The following is a 12,955-nucleotide window of genomic DNA, read 5'->3' as shown; positions in this document are numbered from 1 at the left end:
ACCACAAACTACTTTTGGGGGGAAAAACTCAGAACTATTCCCACCGATGCTCACAATGAGACTAGCATGTTTGAACTTAGAGCTCTAATTTGCCTGTCCTTTCAGTGAACAATTATTAAAACCAGTGACTGGCTTAAAGGATTCCTAAATCAACCGCGAGCAGCTTGGCTTTCTCAGGAGGGTTGGGTAGAAGAACTCCAGCGGGGCGGCCAATTCCTGGTTATTGATAACTTTTGGAATCCTGCTATGCTGGCCTGCCTTGTGTCGACACAGCAAAGAAAGGTGAAGACAAGTAATAATGGAGATCTAAAAATATATCAACAAGAATAAATGTGTTGTGAGGAAATTCCAAGCTTTATTAAATGCACTTTTGGTGCAAGAAGCCCCACAGAGAATTTCTTAATAAATTTTCAAAGAGGAGAGGTGCTTGGTCACTGAACCAGCCTACCTAAGCAATTGTGGTATTTGTGGAATGTTGAACTGCAGATTGCTGGAGGTACCCGTCCAGCTAGTATCACCATCGTTTCTTATGAGAGACCAAGTCTAGGACTGCGGTTTGGGGTTGGCTGGGACTCATGTCCTTGTGTGGGCGGATTGTGTTGGTGTCATGGACTCTTCAGTTTGAAAGGGGCTTGAGTGTGTAACCACCCTCCATGCAGCCGATGCACCCACACTCAAAGATCTGTGGCCAGAAGAGACAGTGTCTTGATATTAAACACCTTAGTAACTCATTCCGAAGTCCAGTAACACCCACATCCAGGAAATTCTTCTTCAAGTTTAGCCTGAATCCCTCATGCTTCAGTGTAAGCTCATTTCCTCTCATTCTGTCCAAAACAGAAATAGGGAACAGCTGCTCTCCATCCACTGATTCATACACTTGGGGACTTTATTTCAACCCTCCCCCCTAAATCTTCTGCTCTTCTCCAGAATAAATACTCCAGTTCCCAGAAACATTCTCTGAGACAGACCCAAACCATGGTAGCCAATTATTCTCTAAGTGCCTCCATTAATTCCAACATGGATCCAAGGTACTATCTTGGCTTTTATTCCTGAACAGCACACATTCAGTGGGTGCTGCAGAGACCCAAAAGTAAAGCAAGGGTCTGGCCAATATTTGAAGATGTTCTGCCACCTACAGCTATCCCAGTGCCATCAGCTGTGAAGTTCAATCTATCACCAACCTCAACATTCCCAATGCTACAATGGCTCTATTTTCATTACTAGCTCTGCACCAGATGCTGGGTTACATGTTTTACATAGATCATATCATTTAATGCCTGTAACAACTCTATGGGATGGATATTTTTATCTTTGATTCATAGATGTGGAAATATCTAAAAAGATCTCATTACTAATAAGTGACTGGAATTTGAACCTGGGACTGTGTGACTCAGAGCCTAATTCATGCTGATCTTCTCCTGTCTTCAGAGAGTGGGCTAGTAATATATAAAGTTTTGAAAATTTCATTCTTTAGTGATGTCATTTAAAAACAACAAACTCCATTGTTGCACTTATTATGTTTAATTATCATTATCAGTGTAAAGATGTGTCTGCCCCACTGGGCTTTGACCTGTTCCTGGGTGGAACCTTAGCTTTGTTTGTATATTTTCAGTACTAAACACAATGCCATTTACTGAGTAGACACTCAAAATTTGTTTGAAATATGGCTAAATGACTGGGTGGATGGGTGGATGGATGGATGGATGGATAAAACATACACAAATCCACACTTACTAATTACCCCAATTCTCAAATTCAAAAATACTTACAGATTCATATGTATCCCTTTGTATAAATGTCATCTCCCTACTTCCACCCTTATTTTCACACACACACACAAAAAATGGTTCAGGGTCATAGGATAGTTGAAAGATAAAGAATGTAATCTCATTTTTCCCGCCAGCTCATGTGTGATCTTGGACAAGTCACTTGTTTTCTCATCAGAAATATGAGGAGAGTTGGCCTGGATAATATTTGAGGTCCTTTCCAGTCCTAAATTTCCATAATTCTATGGCTATCAACCTACCTTAATCAGACTTATCTAAATAATCACAAAAACACCACTTCATGCTGGAGAAACACAGTCATAATAAACTAAGCAAAACCAAATGCCCTTCAATATCCTGTTGTGAACTATAAAATGTCCCCCTAAAATCACATTTTCCCCTTGAAACAGGATGTAGGAAAAATATTTTCCTATTAAATCCTTTTAAAGTGCAAGCGAAAGCATTTATTCTGCCATTTGCTGTCCAACTCAATAAAAAGTAGAGGATTCGGCCTTCTTAATTACAGAAGATACTGTCAGAAAAGCAAAGATGGTAGAAATTCAGGTTGGAAACCAAGACGCCATGCCAACAAAACGATGAGTACATTTTCTGGAGGGAGTTTCTAAGTGTGCATCGAGCAGTTTATTTTTGCCATTATGTTGGGGAAGCCAGTAAATGGGCTTTTATGAGGTGATTTATGAAACTCCTGGGGTGGATGAAGTGAGGGCGGGAAAAAATGGCACCAACTTCCAAACCTGTGGGGTGAGGGCAGAGCTTACTTGAACAGACAACTGCTGGTTACATTTTTGCAAGTCAAGTCCTGCACTGGGTTTGACAGAAAGAGCTAGAAAGGGCTAGAAGATTTCAGGGGAACTTCACCTTATACTTAAGATATCTGAAAGCCTCCTACAAGAGTTTATCCTTTAAGGATGACTGTTCAGTTTTCCTTATTGCTGTATAGCCTGGGAGGGTTACAAGGAGCAGATCTAGAAACGTTTGAGAAATGGAAAAAAGCAGGTGGGTCTCTCTGTTCAGCTAGGAAGAAAGCAAGGGGAATCTGCCCAGTTCATCACCATCTTGCCTTTCTGTTGGAGCTATCTCCTGTTGTGGGCAAGATAATGGCCCCCAAAGATGTCCAATTTTGGCCCAGTGAGACCCATTTGGAATTTTGACCTCTAGAACTGTAACCCAGCAAATTTTGCGTTGTTTTAAGCAAGTAAATTTGTGGTAATTTGTTACGGCAGCCACAGGAATCTCTTATACCCCCCCAAAGCCTCCAACCAGCAGAGGGTGTCCTGATGGCCATGTGAACCATGTGACTCCAGATGCTGAGCCACAGGTGTTTGGACCAGGGTTAGATGTGTGTCCCAAGCTGGACTAACTTTTGTCTGCATGCTCAGAATTTGGCCTTGGGATTGATACAGCTATAACTACTAGCAGCATGACATATAAACTCAGCTGAGGGCAGGGGAGACCCATGTTTGGCCACATGAGCAAAGAAACAAAGAAAGCTGGTTTGTAGACATAATTATATCGAGGGAGAGAGAGGTAGAGAGAGATAAAGAGAGGTCTGGTAGCATTCTAATTCCTAGCTCTCCTCTGAGGTGAGGTACAGTTTTGCAGAACAGACCCCTCACCTAGTCACTGCACCCCACAGACATTTGCAAAACAGCCATGCCCTCGGTTCAGAAACATTGATAGATCAGCTACAACCAAATGAAAAAAAGTAGACTGGTAACCGTTGCTCAAAAACCAGATGACTAATACTGGCTCCATGGGGAGGTGGAAAGGGGACTTTGGGGGAAGCCCTACTCCCAGAATCAGCAGCAGTGAATAGATGTGGTGTTCCTCCATTTTTCAGACAAGGCTCAGAGAGGTGAAGTAACTCAGCCCACATCACACAGCTTGTAAGTAGTGTAGTTGGAATCCAAACCACTCTAGTCTTTCAGTTTCCTAATCTCATACACTTGTCCTGTGCTAACTGCTACCTGGACCTTTTTTTCTTTTTTAACTAGAAATAACTCAGAGATCTGATAAATGTCCTTTATGTACCCTACAAAAATTCCTTAGATATTAAAACACTCACAGTCACCACGGTCCAGAGAGGAGAACAATGTGCATACAATATAGTTGAGGCTGGTCCAGGTCTTACAGGGTCTGGGGTCTCCAGGTTGGATCCCGAGGAGGGTTAACAGAGCAGTAACTTCTTACTCCTGTCTGAAGACTTTTGCTCCTTCGTCTCCACCTCTGTGAGGTTCCTGGGGAGTGCATACCAGCAGCTACTGGAGGCTTGGCAGGCCATGGGCCTCTGTCTCCACCTGATGTCCAGGCTTGCAGTCTTCCAACCAGACTGTGACTCTCACCTTCAACAATCTTTACAGAGCCAAGGACTGGAGTAAAGGGGGTCCTGATAGAGTAGTCTGAACTCAGGGAACTCACTGCCTGCAAAGTCAGATCCTCAGGCTGTGCCAAACCCCGTGCCCGTCATGCTCAGCCCTCCTTCCATGAAGACCAACTTCTACCAGGAAACCATGAAAGTCTCCTAGGAGTTCAGAAGGTAAGGGGGTCTTTCCCAAGACCATTGTTCAGATCACAGAAAACCAGTTGGTTAACCCTTATATTTCACTATCCCCCTACACACACATTTGCGCAAGTACACGAGCACGTGCGCGCGCGCGCACACACACACACACACACACACACCTCTTGTCTTCCTATATGAAAATCAACAAAAGGACTTAGTTTGAGATAATGTTCCAGATAAGGTAAACTCCTCTTGGTGGCCCTCTGAGAAGTGACTGGCAGAATTTCAAGCCATAGAAAATGCCCACCACAATTTTACTCTTTGCAGCCTTGTCACTTGAAAGGTACTCACACGGATGTGGTGGCAAGGACTTGGAGAAACCAAGAGACACCTTATGCCTATGCCAAGCCCCTTGTCAAGTGGTTCCTGTTCTCTTGCCATATGCTCCTTCCTTAGGACTGACTTTCTTGCAGACCACTGGGTTCTGGTGGCATCTTGTCACTTGTTGGCCCTTCCACCCCCATCAGGCTGATATGGCTGTATGGGCAAGTGTCCTTTTTCTCTTTTTGCACTAATTTGAACTGCCCAAAGTTGAATGCTTCTTCAGATTGAGAATGGCTGCTCTGGGTAGGAACATTCCCGATGCTCTGAGCTACTGCTAGACCCGCCAAACAAGCTCTCTCTCATGTTCTGCATTCAAACAGTTCCTTGATAAGAAGTTGAAAGGATGAGTTGAGTGTATCTACCTTCTCTGTGCCATATGTTGAGCGTGAAGCATCTGGTACAAACCAGTGACCCACTGGACATCCATTCCACTGAAAATTTAGCAAAAGGGATCTCGTGTTTGTTGTTTTGGCCAAATTCAGCTCATTCTGCCCTCCAGCCCTCCAGGGGTGTGTGTGTGTCTGTGTGTGTGTACATGCGCGTGTGCGCATGTGCACGCGCACACGAGCACACACAGAAGTTACTCTCCAAGCATGGATGATGGTGGTAGTTAAAAGAAGAGAGAAAAGCAGAAAAGTAGGCAGTTGCCAGACAATTAAAACCAGGAAAGATACGGCGGCATGGCAGCTGAGGGACTGTCCAAACAGTGACTGAGAACCAAGAGGATCAAATTGGAGGGGAGAGGTCCAGGGAATGCGCAATGAAGGAGGGGCAGGAGAAGGAGGAGGTAGTCAAGGTCTATATCAGTTTCCTGAGGCTGCAGTAACAGATTACTAAAAACTTTGTGGCTTAAAAAAGAAAAAAATTTATTTCTTACAGTTCTGGAGGGTAGAAGTCCAAAATCAAGGTATCAGCAGGGCCAGGCTCTCCAAGAAGCTCTAGGAGGGGAGTCCTTCCTTGCACTTTCCAGCTTCTGATGGCTGTCAGCATTCTGGGGCTTGTGGCTGCCTCAGTCAGATCTCTGCTGCTGTCTTCACATAGCTTCCTCTTTTCTGTGTGCGTCTCTTACAAGGACCCTTGTTGTTAGATTTAGGACCAACTTGGATAATTTAGAATGATATCCTCTTCTCAAGATCCTTCATGGCATCTGCAAAAATCCTTTTTCTGGATAATGTAAAATTCAGGGGTTCTAGAAGTTAGGATGTGGACCTATCTTTTGGGGGACATTTAGCTCATCACAGGGTGGGGGATAACAGAAAGTAGGAGGAAATAGACCAGTAGGTCAGGACAAGGGTCTCAGAAACCAAGCCAATAACTGGGTAAGAATAAAGAATGTGGGCACTCCTCTTTTTTGTACTCTGGTAGGCTGTGGAGGGACTGAGGTAGCCCCTGGAAGGACTGGGCCACAACAGCCTTCTGTGTTTGCCTCCTGCCTTCCCCCTTCCCTCCCTTTTTTTTCTCCTGTAAGAGTGTAGTGAGCAAAATGAAGTCACTCATGTCAGGCAGGGGTCTGTATCAAGCAATGATGCAAGCAGCCAAGGGCATTGCCCGTACCAGACACACTCAGAACTGCTAGCCAGCAGAAACAGAGGAGGTCTGCAAAGGCCCAAGACTGATTAAATACCTTTAAAAAGAGAGGATTTTTTTTTTTTTTTAGCAAACTGTCAGACTCCTCAGACACTGACCCCTCTACGTCTGACCACTTCAAAAAGGCAACTGCTCCAGAAGGCTCTGCCTGATTGATCTCTGAAAAGAACGGAGATCCTTCACTGCTGGAATATAATACAATAAGTGCGGAGAACTGACCTGGACCAAATGGGACCTCATTCAACTGCATGTTCACAGAGTGACTTGGAGTCTGATTCATTAACTTCCTACCCTCTGTTTTGTCTTGTGTGATATTGTGTGACTTGTCTTGTGCTTTGCTTTGTGTGACATGTAAGAAGCCAAGCTAAAACACATGGTGAAATGCCACTGAGTTTGGAATCCTGAATCTGCTTTATGATCATGGTAACCTTGCTTTATGATAGAATAAAGCTGGCATTGTAGAAAGACACAACTGGAATGTGTGCCTTCTTCATAGCATGTTCATGACAGAGATCTTCTGGGAAAAATCCTCCCTCTCATTTTAAAAATTTTCATTATTGTGGTAAGAACACTTAACACGAGATCTATCCTCTTAATAAATTCTTAAGTGTAAACACAGTATTGTTAGCCTTAGGCACTGTGTTTCACATTCATCTTGCTTCACTGGAACTTTATATTCATCAGTCAGCAACTCCCCACTCCTCCCTCCACTTTCTGCCCCTGACAACCATTATTCTACTCTCACCTTCTCTTTGACTATTTTAGATACTTCATATAAGTGGCTCATGCAGTATTTGTCCTTCTGCAAATGGCTTATTTTATATAACATAATCCTCCAATTTTATCTATGTTCTGAATCCTCCAGGTTCATCTATGTTCTTGCATATTGCAGGTTTTCCTTCTTGTTTAATGATGAATACTATTCCGTCGTGCATATGTATCACAATTTTTGATCCATTCATCTGTTAATGGTTATTTATGTTGCTTCCAAATATGGGCTATTGTAAATAATGCTGCTATGAAGGTGGAAGATATAGTTATCTCTTTGAGCTCCTGATTTCAATTCTTTTGGATATATACCCAGAAATGGGATTGCTGGGTTGGGTTATATGGTAGTTCTTTTTTTTTTTTTTTAAAGACTTTATTTATTTATTTGAGAGAGTGAGCCAGAGAGCATGAGCAGAAAAAGTAGAATAAGGAGAAACAGACTCTCCACTGAGCAGGGAGCTCAATGTGGGGTTTGATCCTGGGACTCTGGGATCATGACCTGAGCCAAAGACACATTTAACTGATTGAGCCATCCAGGCACTCTTTTTTTTTTCCCTTAAGATTTTATTTATTTGAGAGAGTGAGCCAGAGAAAGCATGAGTGGGGAGGGTAGTGGAGGATGCTGTTATGGGGAGCTACATTCAGGGACTCCAATATGACTTACTGTTGTTGTTGTTTTAAAGAGAAAAGTGTCTGGCCTAATGAGTAATTATGAATAACACCTAATGAATAGGTGTTATTACTTATGAAACATAATGTATGTTCTACGTCAAACTGGACAGTTTGTAGTTCATTCCCAAGACATTCTGTTCTTCCTTTTTCACCACAGTGCCTCTCAGCTTTATAGGGTTTCAAATGGTTATTGCCAACCTGAAGTCACTTTGCTCTTTGATATGAAAAGAGCAAAAACACCAAAAACAAAAAGCCCCAGTGAAATATCATAGCCTGTGGTCTGTGTGCAGCCCAAGAGCTTCCTCAAAATGTCTGTGACTTTCCGAGTAATTTTACATACTGTAGTCATTTGTGGTTTTAGTGCCTGATGTTTTAAACTCACTTGGGTGTCATCTCCACAATCTTCATTTTTGCAGATGCAGATTGAAAACTTAGAATGTCGTCCCCACCTTTTTACCTCCCAAAACCAACTGCCCCCAACACAGGAATCCTACAAGGCAGTACTCACTAAAGGTCTGGTGTAGCTAGCTCAGTCCCCTCCCACTTGAAAACATTTCTCTAGGAACTACTTTTTTCCTTTCCTGGCCTCCCCCTAGGATTCTGGTTTCCCCAGCTTTCCCCTAATTCAATCCCGTTCACTTTATTATGCAGAGCTGTTTAATTCTCTTTCCTTCTACTCTGCCCCAGGCTTGACTTTACATAGCCAAAGATTCATTAATGTCTCCATAAAACAAAGGGCCATTTATGTAATACTGAATCACTGGCAGAGATCTAGTAATTTCTTTCTTATTTTCTCTTACTACATGGGTGTAAGAAAGCTATGTGGACATTTATTTTTCTTCCTAGAAGAAGGCTGAAGTGGCTACAGTTTGGGTTTTAAATAACATTTTCCCTCCTCCTTTCAGGTATATGTGACATCTATTTCTCATAAACTTATTGAAAACAAACTTTTGGTCTCAGAACTCTTCTACACTCTTAAAAATTATTGACAACCCTAAACAAACTTTGTTTCTATGTGTTTTATCTATTGATATTTACCACATTAGAAATAAAAAAATAACAAACCTAAACTATTCATTTAAAAACAAAAATAATTCCATTCCTCATTAACATAAATGAGATCCTTTTGTGAAAAAAATACATTTCAGAAACAAAGTTAGCGCAAATGGCACAGTTTTACATTTTTGCAAACCTCTTTAAAGTCTGGCTTAATAGAAGACAGCTGTTCTGCATTCAGCATATTTGCCATGTCACAAGTCACACGGCTTCTGGAAAACTCAACTGTGTACAACTTGTGAGAGAATGAGAGTGAAAGGCAGGGAGCATCTTGGTGTCAGGAAGATAATTTTTATCTTGGGGACCACGCTTTGCCAACCGCTGTTTTAACGCACCCTAGTCGTGCAGTCTCCTTAAAAAGAAAGAGCAACCAGCAGGTAAATTAAATCTGAGCTTTGAGTCAACATACAGAGAGAACTCGTTGGCTAACTTGTGGTTAACTTAAATTACTACGACTTAAGAGGGTATTTAAAAGCTGTATGTCAAGGATGAACAGAAACAGGGGACACTCTTCTGCCCTGTCTTCGTCTGATGAGTTCCGCCTCATCTTTCCAAATCTGCCTCTTCTGGGTGATGCCTCCTCTACTGTACTCTTCTTCTCCAACATCAATAAGAAGAATGATAGCAGCGTTCTTACTAATAGCGGTAACTTTTATTGGCCACTGCGAGCCAAGCAGCGCCAAAACACTTTACACGTGTTACCGCCTTCAACTGTCACAATAACACTGCCTTAATTTTACAGATCTGGTGGCTGTAGGCTGAAAAATAATGGCCCCTGTCCTCTCGCTCTGTGCCTCGCTCACCTGCTCTACCGTAGCACGTGGTCGATGACCACGTGCTTTGAGTCCTGGAGGTCAAGGGTCGCCTCCAGTGCACCCCACTCCCCGCACCCGCACCCAGTCAGTGGGAGAGCCAAAAAACGGGAGTCATTCTGCTGGCTTCCGGGTCCTCTTGCTCCCCGGGTCCACACGCCCCAAGCCTGACCTCCCACCGAGGTTGCCCGGAGGAGAAAGGGGCTGAAGCCGGAACCTGTCGCTTCTCACCGCGGTCACCCTGCGGATGCCGGAACCTTTCTTCTCGCGTCGCGTTGGCGGGGGAGGCGTGCGGAGCCGGAAACGGTCCTCCAGCGGCCGGGCGCACGCCGCGGTCGCAAACTGCTGACGTGTGCCGGCCAGGAAGGGGGTCGGGAGCGTAGGTCGCGATGGCGGTGGATATCACGCTGCTGTTCCGGGCCAGCGTCAAGACCGTGAAGACGCGCAACAAAGCGCTGGGAGTGGCAGTGGGCGGCGGGGTCGATGGCAGCCGCGACGAGCTGTTCCGCCGGAGCCCCCGGCCCAAGGGCGACTTCTCCAGCCGGGCGCGGGAAGTGGTGAGCTGGTTGCTATGGAAACGGCGGGCGGGCGGGTGAGGGGGGCGGACCCGCGACGTGGACCCCAGGCTCCGGACCAGCCTCTGTCGGGTATTCACTGTCTGAAGGAGCAGCTTGGGAAGAAAGGGGTCCGAAGTGGGGACAGGAGAGTTGGTATCAGGGAGCCTCCGTCTGTCTTGGGAAAGGAACAGCCTTATTTCGGGTAATGGGTACACATTTGGAGGAACTCGAGAGTATCTTGTATGCAGTTCTTGGGCTGCTTGGCCAACTTTTGAGGTCACGGTCACTGCCGACTTAAACGTCGGGGAGACTTCCCCACAGGCCTTTGCTATTGTGTGTCAGCACCGACCACAGTGTATTTGCCTGTTCTGTTGACTTGTTTCGTCTCTCTCTTCTTCCACCCCCTTCCTGGCTCAGTGAGATCAAAGATCATATTATACCTGACCTTTCCCTTCCGCTTGCATCCTGCTATAGGTTCAGGGCTACATGCCGGGGATCAGTAGGTCTTGAGACTGGTTTAGGGTAACCTTTCACAAACACTGTTATTTAAAGTGCTTTCTGTTTCCTAACAGTAGGCTTTCGTTCAGGACAGCAGAGAACTTCTCCTTGAAGACAGAAACAGAGCTGGTGTCACCTCAGAATCCCAATGCCCGACCCCTGGCGCTGCCCAGGAAATGTTTTTTGAATGAACGAATGGACAGACGGTTGTCTGTCTTCCCCACTGAACAGGAAACTCTCTAAGTGGAGAGAGAATGTTAGCTTTGTTCACTTTTGTATCTTTGGCCCCAGGGGTGGATCTAGTATTTGTGGAGTTTGAAGCTTATACAGTTCTCTCTGTCCTTTTTAAGAAAGAGGAGTACAAAATCACAGGAAGAGGTTCAGAGCTTTGGAAGGGGCAAGAGAGGGGCCCTCAAACTAAAACTAAATGAATTTCATGGTATATCCCCTTCTCTTTGGCATGCAGTCCAATACCTGGTACTTGGTGGGCCTTGAGATAGTTCTCAGTGAATATATGCACGAGTTAATATGTGGCAATTTGCAGAGGATATGGGAGGGTCAGAAGGCGGATTGGACCAGGTGAAGACACTCAGTCTATCAGTAAACATCTATTAGGCACCTGCCTTCTGTCCAGCACCTTGTTAGAATATAACAGTTTAAAAGGAGTGGTGGGGGAGACAGTAACAACAGAAGCATCATACCTCCTCCTAGATAGTGTGTAGGGCACGGAGGTGAATGTTGTCCGGTGAATGTTGTCCGCTCTACATGAGGGCCAGGAAAGGCCTTTTAGAGGCAGTGATGCCTGAAACAAATCTTAGAAGAGGAGTAGTTGATTCCAGTACAGAGAATCACGGAGATACTAAGAGTGTGCACAAAGGTGTGGGGATAAGTAAGTTTTGTGCTCAATTTATGTGTACTCAATGCATGTCCATCCATTAAATTGCAAAGAAATTAGTAATGATATTTCAGGGTTTTTTTTGGGAAGAACTTATATTGTCTGAATTACTCCAAATAATGATGAGCCTCTCTGCAATGTTACTGAATGGTTTTGATAATGCATTTGAGTGTGGCTGGAATGTGGGAACTTTGCTCTAATGGCAGACGAATGTTATGTGGTAGAGAGAGCACTAAAGAAGGAGCCAAGAGACCAAGTTGTTGTTTTAACCCTTCAACTATTAGCTGTATGAGGTTATTAAGCAAGTTTTATGGCTCTAGTTTATTTACCTGTATATGTTCCCTTTTTTCTCCTTCAAACAGCAGAAGACTTTTAAACTGCTTTGATTCCCTATTTATAGCAGATTGAAGGAAGAGCTTCTCTGGTTGAAATGAGAGAAAAGGAAACTAGGATGTTCTTTCTCTACCTCCCCCCAGGTTGGCCCGGGCTCTTTCTGAGGTTCCTCCTGTGGAATTGTGATAAGTAGAAGTCACAGTTGGTTTTGGGAGGTCCCTTTCTAACTCTGAAATCACTGATTTATGAGCACTGGGCTAATTTTGGATCCTCTTCTGGAGTAGGGGATGCAAGTGGTAAAGACAAGAAGCACAGCTGGGATGGCAAACCTTAAGGAGGTTTAGGCCTTGGGCCTGTCCCTGAGTGATAAGAGCATGCGAGCATGCTTTAGGCTTTTGAATTAATGAGCCTCAAGGGCAGTAATAGGACCCTGGGGTGCTGAGTTTCCTGTTTCCGGAGACAGTTAGTCAGAGGGATGACTGCTTGTCAGAGATGTTGGAGAAGAACTTTGCGCCTTAGAGGGTTAGATTGTGTGCCATTGAAAAGTCCAAAAGTCTGATACTTGATGATGTGGGTAGATGCTAAGGCTTGGAGAATCTGTGAAGAAGGGGGACAAAGCTCTGTGAACCAAGGAGGTACACGAAGGAACAGTGAATATCCTGTGCAAAAGCCAGGAGCATCGGTAGTGTGGACCACAGCATCTCTGAAGGTGAAACTCGGTTATCAGCAGTAACAAATGCAGCTGTGCCTCTCTCTTCCTCCCTGTGACCATGGTAACCAGTACTGATTTCCTAGATCTTACGGCTCAGAATCCTTTGTGTCATTGTGGCCTAGGCAGCCGTTTTTGGGGCCTGGCAGTCAAGTTGAGATCTGCTTGACATCCTGTCTGACAGAGTGAAAACAGAATCTGTATGCTTAAAGCAGAACCATGGACTTTTTTTGTTAAGTACTTAAAAGGATCTCAAGTTCATATTATTCAGGCTTCTCATTTTGTAGGTGGGAAAACAAACACCTAGGTAAGTGAAATGACTTGCTCAGAGTCTTAATAGCTGAGTCATAGAACTGAGCCAGATGTAGAAGCCAGGTCCTTTGACCCTAGTTTG

The 12,955-nt window shown here is 44.3% G+C and overlaps 1 protein-coding gene across 1 annotated transcript in view; it reads left to right on the top strand.

The window, feature by feature from the left end:
- The first annotated feature begins 9,911 nt into the window (after positions 1-9,911).
- Positions 9,912-12,955, top strand: part of STX18 (syntaxin 18) — a 112,607-nt gene continuing 109,563 nt past the window's right edge. Inside the window, exon 1 of the mRNA XM_044226204.1 lies at positions 9,912-10,126. Coding sequence (XP_044082139.1) covers positions 9,959-10,126 — 168 coding nt within the window. The 5' untranslated portion in view covers positions 9,912-9,958. The remainder of the gene's footprint in view (positions 10,127-12,955) is intronic.

This window comes from Neovison vison, chromosome 11, assembly GCF_020171115.1.
Source record: "Neovison vison isolate M4711 chromosome 11, ASM_NN_V1, whole genome shotgun sequence".
Classification (NCBI taxonomy): domain Eukaryota; kingdom Metazoa; phylum Chordata; class Mammalia; order Carnivora; family Mustelidae; genus Neogale; species Neogale vison.
Note: the sequence above shows the minus strand (reverse complement) of the source record. Positions and strands in the feature narration are given on the sequence as shown.